The sequence below is a fragment of the Tachyglossus aculeatus genome, chromosome 15 (assembly GCF_015852505.1).
Source record: "Tachyglossus aculeatus isolate mTacAcu1 chromosome 15, mTacAcu1.pri, whole genome shotgun sequence".
Taxonomy (NCBI): Eukaryota; Metazoa; Chordata; class Mammalia; order Monotremata; family Tachyglossidae; genus Tachyglossus; species Tachyglossus aculeatus.
In genome coordinates this window covers 14,412,984-14,430,276 of record NC_052080.1, presented here as the reverse complement: position 1 = coordinate 14,430,276, position 17,293 = coordinate 14,412,984, and the positions used below count along the sequence as shown (strand labels likewise).

The 17,293-nt window shown below is 53.5% G+C and overlaps 1 protein-coding gene across 5 annotated transcripts in view; it reads right to left on the bottom strand.

The window, feature by feature from the left end:
* PPP2R3B (protein phosphatase 2 regulatory subunit B''beta) overlaps window positions 1–14,239 on the bottom strand; it is a 63,999-nt gene extending 49,760 nt beyond the window's left edge. For 2 of the 5 annotated variants that reach the window (XM_038757057.1, XM_038757058.1), the window contains exon 1: window positions 110–344. In XM_038757057.1, the coding sequence (XP_038612985.1) occupies window positions 110–256 (147 nt within the window). In that variant the 5' untranslated portion in view covers window positions 257–344. Of the gene's footprint in view, window positions 1–109; window positions 345–7,969; window positions 8,048–10,936; window positions 10,957–11,102; window positions 11,170–14,218 lie in introns of those variants that run through there. The other 3 variants (XM_038757059.1, XM_038757060.1, XM_038757061.1) reach the window with 3 other exon arrangements.
* Window positions 14,240–17,293: the final 3,054 nt, after the last annotated feature.

The following is a 17,293-nucleotide window of genomic DNA, read 5'->3' as shown; positions in this document are numbered from 1 at the left end:
TCCGTGCCGTCCCTCGGTGCGCGCTAAACGGCCGGGGATCAACCTGGAGGAGGACGCGTTGCAAGTAGAGAGGGGAGCGGGACCAAAAAAGGACCGGAAAAAGGCAAACCTGAAAATGCTGGAAAGCTTTGAGCCTCTTCTTGAAGCGGGACGGTAAAACGAAGTCACAACCGCGCGCTAACAAGGCCAACTCCTTTCTCAGGTCGGGGTCCTGCCGCAGGGAGATCTCCTTTATCCTCATGCTTTCGGATTTCATCAAACGGCCCTCGTCCGCTCGGGTCCGGTGGCCGGGCCGGCTGAGGGTGGCCCGCTGCTGCGCGTCCCGGGGGGCGTCCGGCCTCCCGATAAGAGGGCTGGCGATCGGTTTGGAAGCGCGTCCGGAAGGGGCGGTTGGGAAAAGAGACTGTTGGGAATCGTTTCGACGCCTCCTCTGACCCTCTTCCCTCCTCCCCCTCCGCCCCCCCCCTCCCCGGAGAGCAGCTGAGGAAAACTTCCCGGGATGCGATGCCAAGTTTTCGGCCCTCCCCGTGGGTTGCTTTTTCAGAGATGATATTTACGGACAAAGCGTGGCACAACGATAAGCGGACACATTCCCCGCTCCTGACGAGCCCACGGTCCGGGGGGGGGGAGGCGGACGGCAATGTGAACGTGGCTGCTCATTCCGGCTGGCTCTTTGTCCCCTCTCAAACCCTTAGTACAGTGCTCTGCCCAGATTAATCCCTCAATCGATATTAGTCAAGCGCTTACTGTACTGAGCGCCGAGGCGGTTATAAGGTAATCAGGTTGGGCCCCGCGGGGCTCACGGTCTTCACCTCCATTTCCCAGATGGGGGAACTGAGGCCCGGAGGAGCGCCGCGACTTGCCCGTGGCGGTCAGAACCCGGGACCTTCCGCCTCCCAGCCCCGGGCGCTATCCGCTAGGCCACGCTGCTTCCGGGAACATCCTCGGCACCCTGGAATTTCACTCGTTTCCCCAAATCCACAACCCTCAAAACGGGCACCCGTCCCATCGGGTCAGAGCTGGTAAACTGTCTCTCAGGAGGAACAATTGGAAGAGTGCTTGGCACACGGGAAGCGCTTGGCGCATCCCACCGTTACCATCGTTTTTAACATTACGGAAGAGACGGGCACGGGGATGGAGCTGGAGCTAGGGGAGCGGAGTGACCGCTCGCTGCGGGCAGGGAAAGCGTCCGTTCCGTGCGACGCCGCCCTCTCCCCGGCGCTCAGTCCAGGGCTTCGCCCGCCGCTCAATAAATCCGACCGAACGAAGGAAAGGAGGTGGGTGAGGTGGGAGGAGGGCGAGGATCGGTCGGACTGCGCGGGGCCGGGGCAGCTGTCGCTTCCAGAAGGATTCGTTAAGACGGACGGCGACAGGCAGGGAGAGGCGTTCGCAGGGATCGGGCAACGGGGGCCTGGTTCTCCGCCCCCAGCCCGGGCCGAGCGGAAAAACCTACGCCTACCACCCTCAGACGGGCTAGGCTAGCGTGGATTTAAGAAATGTTGTATTTGTTGGGCGCTTACAAGGTGCCGGGCGGATACAAGCCAATGGGGTTAGGCACCGATCCGATCCCTCTTGGGGACTCACGGTCTTCCTCCCCATTTTACAGATCGGGGAACGGAGGCCCGGAGAGGTGCGGTGACTTGCCCAAGGTCACACGGCAGACCGGCTTTCCATCCGACAAGGGGCGAGCACACATGAGAAGCAGTGTGGCCTCGGGGAAAAAAACCCGGATTTAGGAGTCAGAGGATCTGGGGTCTAAGCGCTTAATAAATGCCATTATTATTATTATTTTCTGGGCCTCAGTTACTTCACCTTGTAACCCCCCCAGCGCTTAGAACAGTGCTTTGCACATAGTAAGCGCTTAACAAATGCCATCATCATCATCATTCCATTCCATTCAGTCGATGGTATTTATTGAGCACTTACAGTGTGCAGAGCAGTCACTGTTTCAGTCAGTCGTATTTATTAAGCCCTTACTGTGTGCAGAGCACTGTACTGAGCACTTGGGAAAGTACAATATATTTATTGAGCCCTTATTGTGTGCAGAGCACTGTACTAAGCACTTGGGAAAGTACAATATATTTATTAAGCCCTTACTGTGTGCAGAGCACTGTACTGAGCACTTGGGAAAGTACAATATATTTATTGAGCCCTTACTGTGTGCAGAGCGCTGTACTAAGCACTTGGGAAAGTACCATATATTTATTAAGCCCTTACTGTGTGCAGAGCACTGTACTAAGCACTTGGGAAAGTACATAGTACTTTCATACTTACATAGTATGTGTACATAGTACACATAGTAAGCGCTTAACAAATGCCATTATTATTATTATTACAATACAACAATAAACAGTGATATTCCCCGTCCACTGTACTAAGCGTTTGGGAGAGTAGATAAAAACAAAAGAAGAGACATTCCCTGCCCACAACGAGGTTACAGTCTTAAGGAGGAGGCAGACATTTGTGAACATAAAACTAAAAAAAATTACAGATACAGACAAAAGTTCCGGGCGGCCGGGCTCTTTCCACTAAACCACACTGCTTTCTGGCGAGTTTATTAATGTTGGCATTTGTTAAGCGCTTACTATGTGCGAAGCACTGTTCTAAGCGCTGGGGGGGTGGGGGCGGCTACAAAGTGATCAGGTTGTCCCATGTGGGGCTCACAGTCTTAATCCCCATTTTACAGATGAGGTAACTGAGGCTCAGAGAGGTAACTTGCCCAAGGTCACACAGCAGACATGTGGCGGAGCCAGCATCCGAACCCATGACCTCGGACTCCAAAGCCCGGGCTCTTTCTTCATCATCATCAATCGTATTTATTGAGCGCTTACTGTGTGCAGAGCACTGTACTAAGCGCTTGGAAAGTACAAATTGGCAACATATAGAGACAGTCCCTACCCAACGGTGGGCTCACAGTCTAAAAGGGGGAGACAGACAACAAAACCAAACGTACTAACAGAATACTGAGCCACGCTGCTTCTTGAGTTTATCGTGTTTAGGGCACTGTACTGAGCGCTCGGAAGACTACAACAGACTGGGTAGACATATTCCCTGCCCGGAACCAACAGACCAGATAACTAGGCTTTCCCGCAAACCGGTTCCTCTATTTCCCTGGCATGTCCCAGTTTGGCCAATCTGCTTTGGAAACCGGGATTGGGCCGAACTAACCGAAAATTGCTCCCGGACGAGGAGGATCTGAGCTAAACCGTCTTCAGCCTCAAAGCACGACCCGCCCTCCTCCCGAGAAATGCCGACAGCGTTCCGGTGCCTATTCTTGGAAAACGCACCCTCCGGGGTCCGTGCCCTGGGCCTTCTCTCAAGTTCGGATCTGTGGCGGGCAGGCCGGGAATTTCTCACATCCCTGACACTCCTCCTCGGAGATCCTGGGAGGAGCCTCGGGGCCGGGACACGAGGAAGGACAGGGTCGCTTCACTTCTCCGGGCCTCGGTTCCCTCATCTGTCAAATGGGGATGAAGACTGGGAGACAACCTGATCACCCTGTAACCTCCCCGGTGCTTAGAACAGCGCTTGACACATAATAAGTGCTTAATGGGTACTTTTTTAAAAAATACAGATGAAGGGAGAATCCAAATTTCAATCGTAGAAAACGTTTACATGGCCTGATAATAATAATAACAATAATAATAATAATAATAGAGCAGTGCTCTGCACATAGTAAGTGCTTAATAAATGCCATTATTATAATAATGGTAATAATAATAAGTGCTTGCTATATGCCAGGCACTGTTCTAAGCGCCGGGGTAGATACAAACTAGTCGGGTTGGACACAATCCCCGTCCCACACTGGGCTCACAGTCTTCTCCCCTTTTGACAGATGAGGTAACTGAGGCCTGAGGTAACTTTTAGACTGTGAGCCCACTTGTTGGGTAGGGACTGTCTCTATATGTTGCCAATTTGTACTTCCCAAGCGCTTAGTACAGTACTCTGCACATAGTAAGCGCTCAATAAATACGATTGATGATGAGGCCCAGAGATGTGAAGTGACTTGCCCAAGGTCACAGAGCAGACCGGAAGCGGAGCTTTGATTAGAACCCATGACCTTGGGACACCCAGGCCCGGGCTCTAGCCACTATGCTAAGCGCCTAATACAATTAAAAAAAAAAACTGCAAGGAATAATCGTGTCCAGGCACAGATCTAGGCTTGTAGATTATGTCGCAGGTTTTTCCTATCACGGGATTTGTCAGGAATAAAATCCGTGTGTTATTGGGGTGAGCCCACTGTTGGGCAGGGACTGTCTCTATATGTTGCCAAGCGCTTAGTACAGTGCTCTGCACACAGTAAGCGCTCAATAAATACGATTGATTGATTGTACAAGGTGTACCTTAAAGTGTACAGCCTGAAGAATACGCCATATACCAATCTCCTGCAGGCACACGACCCGCGGCGCTCTTCTCTGAAGGGGACAGGATTTGCCTCAGTTGCTTTCCGTGTGACCTTGGTCGAGTCACTTCACTGTGCCTCGGTTCTCCTATTCTCGGACCCCGAGCCCCCCGCGGGGCGGGGACCGTGCCCGGCCTGACTCCCTTCTATCTGCCACCGCGGCTGGAACGCCGTGCGGCGTATATCCGTTCACTCAATCACTCGATCGTATTTACCGAGCGCCTACTGTGCGCAGAGCGCTGTACTGAGCGCTTTGGAGAGGACGAAACTACAATAAGCAGGCACGTTCTGCTGAAACAAACAAATAAAAAACCCTCCCTCGACCCTACGGTTCCCTCCAGTTACGGCCCCGTGTCCTTCCCCCCATTCCTCTCCAAACTCCTTGGGCGAGTTGTTTACAGGCGCCGTCTCAAATTCCTCTCCTCCGATTCTCTCTGGGACCCCCTCCGATCTGGCGTCCGTCCCATTCACTCGGCAGGAACGGCCCTCTCGAAGGTCACCCGACGACCTCCTCGCCAAATCCAACGGCCTCCGCTCCTTCCTAATCCTCCCGGGCCTCTCGGCCGCTTTCGACACCGTGGACCGTCCCCTTCTCCTGGAAACGTGATCCAACCTCGGCTTCGCCGACTCCGTCCTCTCCCGGTTTTCCTCTTCTCTCTCGGGCCGCTCCTTTTTGGTCTCCTCCTCCCTGCCCACCCTCTAAATCTGGGGGTCCCTCAAGGCTCGGTTCCGGGCCCCCTTCTCCATCTCCATCCCCTCCCTCGGACAACTCATTCCCTCTCTGTCTCTCCCTTTTAGACTGTGAGCCCACTGTTGGGTAGGGACCGTCTCTAGATGTTGCCAACTTGGACTTCCCAAGCGCTTAGCACACAGTAAGCGCTGAATAAATACGATTGATGATGATGATTCTATTATTATTATTATTATTATTATTGTAACCTCCCCAGCGCTTAGAACAGTGCTTTGCACATAGTAAGCGCTTAACAAATCCCATCATTATTATTGTAACCTCCCCAGCGCTTAGAACAGTGCTTTGCACATAGTAAGCGCTTAACAAATACCATTATTATTATTCCCTCTCACAGCTTCTACTCCCACCTCTCTGCGGATGATTCCCAAATCTCCAGCCCTGCCTGATCTCTCTCCCTCTCCACGGTCTCGCATTTCCTCCTGCCTTCAGGACATCTCTACTTCATAATAATAATAATAATAATGGCATTTATTAAGCGCTTATTATGTGCAAAGCACTGTTCTAAGCGCTGGGAAGGTTACAAGGTGATCAGGTTGTCCCACGGGGGGCTCACAGTCTTAACCCCCGTTTTACAGACGAGGGAACTGAGGCCCAGAGAAGTTAAGCGACTTGCCCAGAGTCACACAGCTGACAGTTGGCGGAGCCAGGATTTGAACCCGTGACCTCTGACTCCAAACCCCGTGCTCTTTTCCACTGAGCCACGCTGCTTCTCTACTTGGATGCCCTCTGGTCACCTCCGGCTTCTCGTGTCCAAAACAGAGCTCCTTATCTCCCCACCCAAACCCCGTCCTCCCCCCGACTTTCCCATCACTGCAGATGGCACTGCCATCCTTCCCGTCTCACTTCCCAAGCGCTTAGTCCAGTGCTCTGCACACAGTAAGCGCTCAATAAATACGATTGATGAATGAACGAGCCCGTCACCTTGGCATTGTCCTCGACTCCTCTCTCATTCAACCCACATAATCCGTCGCTAAATCAAAGAGAGGCAGCGTGGCTCAGTGGAAACAGCACGGGCTTGGGAGTCAGAGGTCATGGGTTCAAATCCCGACTCCGCCGCTTGTCAGCTGTGTGGCTTTGGGCAGGTCAGTTAACTTCTCTGTGCCTCAGTTACCTCATCTGCAAAATGGGGATTAAGACTGTGAGCCCCACATGGGACAACCTGATCACCTTGTATCCTCCCCAGCACTTAGAACGGTGCTTTGCACATAGTAAGTGCTGAACAAATACCAAAATTATTATTATCTATTTACTATTATCCAGAAGCAGCGTGGCTCAGTGGAAAGAGCCCGGGCTTTGGAGTCAGAGGTCATGGGTTCGAATCCTGGCTCCGCCACATGTCTGCTGTGTGACCTTGGGCAAGTCATTTAACTGCTCTGAACCTCAGTGACCTCATCTGTCAAATGGGGTTGAAGGCTGTGAGCCCCTCGTGGGACAACCTGATCACCTTGTATCCTCCCCAGCACTTAGAACAGTGCTTTGCACATAGTAAGTGCTGAACAAATACCAAAATTATTATTATTTATTTACTATTATCCAGAAGCAGCGTGGCTCAGTGGAAAGAGCCCGGGCTTTGGAGTCAGAGGTCATGGGTTCGAATCCCGGCTCCGCCACATGTCTGCTGTGTGACCTTGGGCAAGTCATTTAACTGCTCTGAGCCTCAGTGACCTCATCTGTCAAATGGGGATGAAGGCTGTGAGCCCCTCGTGGGACAACCTGATCATCTTGTAATCTTCCCAAGTGCTTAGAACGGTGCTTTGCACATAGTAAGTGCTGAACAAATACCAAAATTATTATTATCTATTTACTATTATCCAGAAGCAGCGTGGCTCAGTGGAAAGAGCCCAGGCTTTGGAGTCAGAGTGCTTTGCACATAGTAAGTGCTTAATAAATGCCATTATTATTATTATTATTATCATTATTATTGATGGTCTCTTCTACTTAGTCGGTTAGCAACGCAAGCTTTCCGCTTGCTCAGTTCTTTCGGCTCTTATTAAATGGCATCATAATCCTTTGGGAGCTGCAGATTTCCCTCTTTGGCCAAGGGCACACCCTTTTTTCTTGGGATAAACCATACGAATGGGAAGAGGCACGGCAGAGGGGTTGAACGGAGCCGCGGTGGGATAAACACTACTCCAATCCTCATCTGTGGCCATCTCCTCTGTTCTAGGAGCCACAGCCTCATTCCTTGCCTTTTTTTTTCCACGAGTCTCTCTTTTTCTCTCATTTTTCCAACGTGGAGAAGGGCACCGTTGGAGGCACGCAGTGCGGACACAACACGATCCGCATAGTGAGTGCTCAATAAATACGACTGAATGCATGAACACTCCCTGCCCACAACGAGCTGATAGTCTAGGGGGGAGATGGCCATTAATAAAAAGAAACAACGGACACGGACATGAGCGCGGACGGCGGGCGAATAAAAGGAGCAAGTCGGGGCGACGCAGAAGGGAGTGGGAGAAGAGGGAAGGAGGGCGCAGTCAGGGAAGGCCTCTTGGAGGAGATGGGCCTTCAAGAAGGCTTTGAAAGGAGGGGAGAATAAGAGCTTAAAAAATACCATAAAGCCACAACCCCCAGCACTTATAAAATATCATAAAAACACACACAAAAAAACCACATCCCCAAGCATTCCCAGGTGCTTATGAAATACCATAAAAGCACAAACAGGCGCAAAGCCCCCACAGCCCCAAGCATTCCCGGGTGCTTATGAAATCCCAGAAAAACACAAACAGGCCAAAAAAGCCCCACAACCCCAAGAATTCCCAGCCGAATGCCGGTATCGCGTGGGGAAATATTTCTACGTCGACCGAACGGGATACCTCGGCTCGCAGCTGGATGGAAGCAGGTTCCTTCTTCTGCACGTTGCGAAAGGGATACGCCGGCATGTGATGTTCACACTGCAAAGTCCGGAAAAAGCGGAATTAGAGGATAATAATAATAATTATTATTATATTATTATTGATAATAATAATAATAATAATAATAATAATTGTTTTTAGACTGTGAGCCCACTGTTGGGTAGGGACTGTCTCTATTATGTTGCCAATTTGTACTTCCCAAGCGCTTAGTACAGTGCTCTGCACATAGTAAGCGCTCAATAAATACGATTGATGATGATGATGATGATGATGATGATAATAATAATAATAATAATAATAATGACGGTATTTGTTAAGTGCTTACTATGAGCCAGGCACTGTTCAATGCGCTGGGGTTGGACACAGTCCCTGTCCCACGGTCTTCATCCCCATTTTACAGATGAGGGAACCGAGGCCCAGAGAATGATGACTGAACGACTGGTCCTCTCCCAAGCGCTCAGTACAGCGCTCTGCATAAAGTGCTCAATAATAATAATAATAATGAGGGCACTTGTGAAGCACTTACACTGTTCTAAGCGTTGGGGTGGATATAAGGCAGTCAGGGTGCCCCACGTGGGGCTCATTCATCATCATCATCAATCGTATTTATTGAGCGCTTACTATGTGCAGAGCACTGTACTAAGCGCTTGGGAAGTACAAATTGGCAACATATAGAGACGGTCTCTACCCAACAGTGGGCTCACAGTCTAAAAGGGGCGAATAATCCCCATTTTCCAGATGAGGGAACTGAGGCCCAGAGATGTCAAGTGACTTGCCCAAGATCACAGAGCAAGCAAGCGGCGGGGCGGGGATTAGAACCCACATCCTCTGGGACTGAATGAACGGAATAATAATAATGATGGCATTTATTAAGTGCTTACTATGTGCAAAGCACTGTTCTAAGCGCTGGGGAGGTTACAGGGTGACCAGGTTGTCCCTCGTGGGGCTCACAGATTTAATCCCCATTTTCCAGATGAGGGAACTGAGGCCCAGAGAAGTGAAGTGACTTGCCCAGAGTCACCCAGCTGACAACTGGCGGGGCCGGGATTTGAACCCATGACCTCTGACTCCAAAGCCCGGGCTCTTTCCTACTGAGCCACGCTGCTTCTCTCCCCAGCGCTTAGTCCAGTGCTCTGCGCATGGGAAGCGCTCAATTCGACTGAATGAACAATCCTCTCCCAAGCGCTCAGTCCAGCGCTGTGCACACAGTAAGCGCTCAATAAATACGGCTGAATGAATAGTCCTCCCCTAAACGCTTAGTCCAGTGCTGCGCACACAGTAAGCGCTCAATAAATTCGACTGACTGAATGACTAATTCTCTCCCAAGCGCTTAGTCCAGTGCTCTGCCTCCAGTAATAATAATAATAATAAAAATAACAATGGCATTGTTAAGCTCATACTATGTGCCGAGCACTGTTCTAGACGCTGAGGAAGCACTCAATACAACTGAATATGTGACTAGTGCTCTTCTAAACGCTCAGTGCAGTGCTGTGCACACTGTAAGCTCTCAATACGACTGAATGAATGACTAGTCCTCTCCACAGCGCTTAGTCCAGTGCTGTGCCCACTCTGAGGGTTCAATAAATAAGACTGACTGAATGACTAGCCCTCTCCACAGCGCTTAGTCCAGTGCTGTGCCCACTGTGAGGGTCCAATAAATAAGACTGAATGAATGACTGGTCCTCCCCACAGCGCTTAGTCCAGGGCTGTGCCCACTGTGAGTGCTCAATAAATTCGACTGAATGAATGACTAGTCCTCTCCACAGCGCTTAGTTCAGTGCTTTGACCACAGTGAGCGCTCAATACAGTCGACTGAATGAATGACTAGTCCTCTCCACAGCGCTTAGTCCAGTGCTGTACCCACAGTGAGCGCTCAATAAATTCGACTGAATGAATCACTAGTTCTCTCCCCAGCGCTTAGACCAGTGCTGTTCCCACTGTGAGGGTTCAATAAATACGACTGAATGAATGACTAGTCCTCTCCACAGCACCTAGCCCAGTGCTTTGACCACAGTGAGCGCTCAATAGTCGACTGAATGAATGACTAGCCCTCTCCACAGCACTTAGTCCAGTGCTTTGCCCACAGTGAGCGCTCAATACAGTCGACAGAATGACTAGTTCTCTCCACAGCGCTTAGCCCAGTGCTTTGCCCACAGTGGGCGCTCAATAAATTCGACTGAATGAATGACTAATCCTCTCCACAGCGCTTAGTCCACTGCTTTGCCCACAGTGAGCGCTCAATACAGCCGACTGAATGAATGACTAGTCCTCTCCACAGCCCTTAGTTCAGTGCTGTGCCCACAGTGAGCCTCAATAAATTCGACTGAATGAATGACTAGTCCTCTCCACAGCGCTTAGTTCAGTTCTGTGCCCAGAGTGAGCACTCAATACAGTCGACTGAATGAATGACTAGTCCTCTCCACAGCGCTTAATCCAGTGCTTTGCCCACAGTGAGCGCTCAATACAGTCGACAGAATGAATGACTAGCCCTCTCCACAGCGCTTAGTTCAGTGCTGTGCCCATTGTGAGGATTCAATAAATTCGACTGACTGAATGCCTAGTCCTCTCCAGAGCGCTTAGTCCAGTGCTGTTGCCACAATAAGAGTTCAATACATATGAGTGAATGAATGACTAACCTTCTCCACAGCGCTTAGTCCAGTGCTGTGCCCACAGTGAGCGCTCAATACAGTCGACTGAATGACTAGTCCTCTCCACAGCGCTTAGACCAGTGCTGTGCCCACTGTGAGGGTTCAATAAATACTACTGAATGAATGACTAGCCCTCTCCACAGCGCTTACTTCAGTGTTGTGCCCACTGTGAGGGTTCAATAAAATCGACTGAATGAATGCCTAGTCCTCTCCACAGCGCTTAGTCCAGGGCTGTTGCCACAATAAGAGTTCAATACATATGAGTGAATGAATGACTAACCTTCTCCACAGCGCTTAGTCCAGTGCTGTGCCCACAGTGAGCGCTCAATACAGTCGACTGAATGAATGACTAGTCCTCTCCACAGCGCTTAGACCAGTGCTGTGCCCACTGTGAGGGTTCAATAAATACGACTGAATGAATGACTAGCCCTCTCCACAGCGCTTACTTCAGTGTTGTGCCCACTGTGAGGGTTCAATAAAATCGACTGAATGAATGACTGGTCCTCTCCACAGCGCTTAGTCCAGTGCTGTTGCCACAATAAGAGTTCAATACATATGAGTGAATGAATGACTAATCTTCTCCACAGCGCTTAGTTCAGTGCTGTGCCCATTGTGAGAGTTCAATAAATTCGACTGAATGAATGACTAGTCCTCTCCACAGCGCTCAGACCAGTGCTGTGCCCACAGTGAGCGCTCAATACAGTCGACTGAATGAATGACTAGTCCTCTCCTCAGCGCTTAGTCCACAGTGAGCCCTCAATACAGTCGACTGAATAAAAGACTAGTCCTCTCCTCAGCGCTTAGTCCAGTGCTTTGCCCACAGTGAGCGCTCAATACAGTCGACTGAATGAACGACTAGTCCTCTTCTCAGAGCTTAGTCCACAGTGAGCGCTCAATACAGTCGACTGAATGAATGACTAGTCCTTTCCTCAGCGCTTAGTCCACAGTGAGCGCTCAATAGTCGACTGAATGAATGACTAGTCCTCTCCACAGCGCTCAGACCAGTGCTATGCCCACAGTGAGCGCTCAATACAGTCGGCTGAATGAACGACTAGTCCTCTCCTCAGCGCTTAGTCCACAGTGAGCGCTCAATAAATTCGACTGAATGAATGACTAGCCCTCTCCACAGCGCTCAGACCAGGCCTGTGCCCACAGTGAGCGCTCAATACAGTCGACTGAATGAATGACTAGTCCTCTCCTCAGCGCTTAGTCCACAGTGAGCGCTCAGTACAGTCGACTGAATGAATGCCTAGTCCTCTCCACAGCGCTTAGACCAGTGCTTTACCACAGTGAGCGCTCAATACAGTCGACTGAATGAACGACTAGTCCTCTCCTCAGCACTTAGTCCACAGTGAGCGCTCAATACAGTCGACTGAATGACTAGCCCTCTCCACAGCGCTCAGACCAGGCCTGTGCCCACAGTGAGCGCTCAATACAGTCGACTGAATGAATGACTAGTCCTCTCCTCAGCGCTTAGTCCACAGTGAGCGCTCAATACAGTCGACTGAATGAATGACTAGTCCTCTCCACAGCGCTTAGTCCAGTGCTTTTGCCACAATGAGTTCAATACATATGAGTGAATGAATGACTAATCTTCTCCACAGCGCTTAGTTCAGTGCTGTGCCCATTGTGAGGGTTCAACAAATTCGAGTGAATGAATGACTAGTCCTCTCCACGGCGCTCAGACCAGTGCTGTGCCCACAGTGAGCGCTCAATACAGTCGACTGAATGAATGACTAGTCCTCTCCTCAGCGCTTAGTCCACAGTGAGCGCTCAATACAGTCGACTGAATGAATGACTAGTCCTCTCCACAGCGCTTAGACCAGTGCTTTACCACAGTGAGCGCTCAATAGTCGACTGAATGAATGACTAGTCCTCTCCACAGCGCTTAGTCCACAGTGAGCGCTCAATACAGTCGACTGAATGAACGACTAGTCCTCTCCTCAGCGCTTAGTCCACAGTGAGCGCTCAATACAGTCGACTGAATGAATGACTAGTCCTCTCCACAGCGCTTAGACCAGTGCTTTACCACAGTGAGCGCTCAATAAAGTCGACTGAATGAATGACTAGTCCTCTCCTCAGCGCTTAGTCCACAGTGAGCGCTCAATACAGTCGACTGAATGAATGACTAGTCCTCTCCACAGCGCTTAGACCAGTGCTTTACCACAGTGAGCGCTCAATAGTCGACTGAATGAATGACTAGTCCTCTCCACAGCGCTTAGTCCACAGTGAGCGCTCAATACAGTCGACTGAATGAACTAGTCCTCTCCTCAGCGCTTAGTCCACACTGAGCGCTCAATACAGTCGACTGAATGAATGACTAGTCCTCTCCACAGCGCTTAGACCAGTGCTTTACCACAGTGAGCGCTCAATAAAGTCGACTGAATGAATGACTAGTCCTCTCCTCAGCGCTTAGTCCACAGTGAGCGCTCAATACAGTCGACTGAATGAATGACTAGTCCTCTCCACAGCGCTTAGACCAGTGCTTTACCACAGTGAGCGCTCAATAGTCGACTGAATGAATGACTAGTCCTCTCCTCAGCGCTTAGTCCACAGTGAGCGCTCAATACAGTCGACTGAATAAACGACTAGTCCTCTCCTCAGCGCTTAGTCCACAGTGAGCGCTCAATACAGTCGACTGAATGAATGACTAGTCCTCTCCACAGCGCTTAGACCAGTGCTTTACCACAGTGAGCGCTCAATAAAGTCGACTGAATGAATGACTAGTCCTCTCCTCAGCGCTTAGTCCACAGTGAGCGCTCAATACAGTCGACTGAATGAATGACTAGTCCTCTCCACAGCGCTTAGACCAGTGCTTTACCACAGTGAGCGCTCAATAGTCGACTGAATGAATGACTAGTCCTCTCCTCAGCGCTTAGTCCACAGTGAGCGCTCAATACAGTCGACTGAATGAACGACTAGTCCTCTCCTCAGCGCTTAGTCCACAGTGAGCGCTCAATACAGTCGACTGAATGAATGACTAGTCCTCTCCACAGCGCTTAGACCAGTGCTTTACCACAGGGAGCGCTCAATAAAGTCGACTGAATGAATGACTAGTCCTCTCCTCAGCGCTTAGTCCACAGTGAGCGCTCAATACAGTCGACTGAATGAATGACTAGTCCTCTCCACAGCGCTTAGACCAGTGCTTTACCACAGTGAGCGCTCAATAGTCGGCTGAATGAATGACTAGTCCTCTCCTCAGCGCTTAGTCCACAGTGAGCGCTCAATACAGTCGACTGAATGAATGACTAGTCCTCTCCACAGCGCTTAGACCAGTGCTTTACCACAGTGAGCGCTCAATACAGTCGCCTGAATGAATGACTAGTCCTCTCCTCAGCGCTTAGTCCACAGTGAGCGCTCAATACAGTCGCCTGAATGAATGACTAGTCCTCTCCTCAGCGCTTAGTCCACAGTGAGCGCTCAATAAATTCGACTGAATGAATGACAGGCCGTCTCCACAGCGCTTAGTGCAGTTGCCACAGTCAATTGGCGCGACGGAATGAACGAGTGAATGGATGAATGAATGAGTGAATGAATGAATGAATAAACGGTCGTTCCTTACCGCTCGTGGCCGGGCGGGGCGCGGGGGCGCGTGGCCTGCGTGAGGGGCGTGGCCTGCGTGAGGGGCCTGGCTTGCGTGGGGGGCGTGGCCTGCGTGAGGGGCGTGGCCGGGCCTTCCCGCGTCGCCCGCCCCCGGGCGCTGGGCGGCCCTCAGCCTGCGCAGCCCGTCCCGCAGCATCCGCTGCGTGGCGCCGTCGCTGAGCCAGCACAGGAACAGCTCGTCCATCTTCATCTCCAGCACCGGCTGCAGCACCTTCCCCGGCGCCATCGCGCCCCGGCGGCAGGACTTCCGGCGGGCGCCCGGGAAACGACCCGGAAGTTGTCCTCCCCGGCGGCGGGGGCCGGGTCGTGGGCGCGGGGGGGCGTGGGAGTGACCGCGCCCGCCAATCAGGGAGCGCGCGAGGCGGCGGGGGCGGGGCCGGCGGGAGGGCGGCCGCGCCCACCAATCGGAGAAAGGCGGCCGCCCGTGAGGGAGCGCCCACCAATGAGAACGCACACGGAGGTGCGTCCACCAATGAGAGCGCACGAGGAGACGGGGAGGGGCGGGGGGAGAGGGAGCGACTCCGTCCACCAATGAGAGAGCGCACGAGGCCGTGCGTCCACCAATGAGAGGGCGCACAAGGAGACGGGGCGGGGCGTGGGAGAGGGAGTGACCCCGCCCACCAGAGAGGGCACGAGGCGGTGCGTCCGCCAATGAGAGCGCACGAGGCGGTGCGTCCACCAATGAGAGCGTAAGGGGAGGGGCGGGAGAGGGAGTGACCCCGCCCACCAGCGAGCGAGAGAGCGCGCGCACGTGGCCGTGCGTCCACCAATCAGAGAGCGCACGAGGCGGTGCGTCCACCAATCAGAGAGCGCACGAGGAGACGGGGAGGGGCGGGGGGAGGGAGTGAACCCGCCCGCCACAGCGAGCACGAGGAGACGGGGAGGGGCGGGGGGGGGAGAGGGAACGACTCCGTCCACCAATGAGAGGGCGCACGAGGAGACGGGGAGGGGCAGAGGGAGTGACCCCGCCCACCAGAGAGGGAACGAGGCGGTGCGTCCGCCAATGAGAGCGCACGAGGCGGTGCATCCACCAATGAGAGCGTAAGGGGAGGGGCGGGAGGGGGAGTGACCCCAACCATCAATGAGAGAGAGAGCGCCCGTGGCCGTGCGTCCACCAATCAGAGCGCACGAGGCGGTGCGTCCACCAATCAGAGAGCGCACGAGGAGACGGGGCGGGGCGGGGGAGAGGGAGTGACCCCGCCCACTAGAGCGATCACGAGGAGACGGGGGGGTAGAGGGAGCGACTCCGTCCACCAATGAGAAAGCGCACGGGGCCGTGCGTCCACCAATGAGAGGGCGCACGAGGAAACGGGGCGGGGCGAGGGAAAGGGAGTGACCCCGCCCACCAGAGAGGGCACGAGGCCGTGCGTCCGCCAATGAGAGCGAAAGGGGAGGGGCGGGAGGAGAGGGAGTGACACCGCCCACCAATCAGAGAGCGCACGTGGCCGTGCATCCACCAATCAGAGAGCGCACGAGGCGCTGCGCCAACCAATCAGAGAGCGCACGAGGAGATGGGGAGGGGCGGGGGAGAGGGAGTGACCCCGCCCACCAGAGCGAGCACGAGGAGACGGGGAGGGGCGGGGGGGGAGAGGGAGCGAATCCGTCCACCAATGAGAGAGCGCACGAGGAGGCGGGGCGGGGCGGGGGAGAGGAAGTGACCCCGCCCACCAGAGAGTGCACGAGGCGGTGCGTCCGCCAATGAGAGCGTAAGGGGGGGCGGGAGAGGGAGTGACCCCGCCCACCAAGGAGGAGAGCGCACGTGGCCGTGCGTCCGCCAATCAGAGAGCGCACGAGGCGGTGCGTCCACCAATCAGAGAGCGCACGAGGAGATGGGGGGCGGGGGAGAGGGAGTGACCCCGCCCACCAGAGCGAGCACGAGGAGACGGGGAGGGGCGGGGGGAGAGGGAGCGGCTCCGTCCAATCAATCAATCAATCAATCAATCGTATTTATTGAGCGCTTACTATGTGCAGAGCACTGTACTAAGCGCTTGGGAAGTACAAATTGGCATCACATAGAGACAGTCCCTACCCAACAGTGGGCTCACAGTCTAAAAGGGGGAGACAGAGAACAGAACCAAACATACCAACAAAATAAAATAAGTAGGATAGAAATGTACAAGTAAAATAAATAAATAAATAAATAAATAGAGTAAGAAATATGTACAACCATATATACATATATACAGGTGCTGTGGGGAAGGGAAGGAGGTAAGACGGGGGGATGGAGAGGGGGACGAGGGGGAGAGGAAAGAAGCGTCCATCAATGAGAGAGCGCACGAGGCCGTGCGTCCACCAATGAGAGGGCGCACGAGGAGGCGGGGCGGGGGAGAGGGAGTGACCCCGCCCACCAGAGAGGGCACGAGGCGGTGCGTCCGCCAATGAGAGCGAAAGGGGAGGGGCGGGAGGAGAGGGAATGACCCCGCCCACCAAGGGGGGAGCGCACGTGGCCGTGCTTCCACCAATCAGAGAGCGCACGAGGAGACGGGGAGGGGCGGGGGAGAGAGAGGGAGCGACTGCCTCCACCAATGAGAGAGCGCACGGGGCCGTGCCTCCACCAATCAGAGAGCGCACAAGGAGACGGGGCGGGGCAGGGGGGGAGAGGGAGTGACCCCGCCCACCAATGGGAGAGCGCACGAGGTGGTGCGTCTACCAATCAGAGAGCGCAAGGGGACGTGCGTCCACCAATGAGAGCGCACGGGGAGACCTGGGGGGGGGGGGAGAGGGAGTGACCCCGCCCACCAGAGAGAGCACGAGGAGATGGGGAGGGGCGGGGGGAGAGGGAGAGACTCCGCTCACCAATGGGAGAGCGCACGAGGCGGTGCGTCCACCAATCAGAGAGCGCACGGGGAGGTGGGGAGGGGCGGGGGGAGCGACTCCGCCCACCAATCAGAGACCGCACGAGGCCGTGAGTCCACCAATGAGAGCGCCCGAGGAGACGGCGTGACCCCGCCCACCAAAGAGAGAGCACGAGGAGAAGGGGCGGGGGAGAGGCGGTGCGTCAACCAATGAGAGCGCACGAGGAGACGGGGAGCGG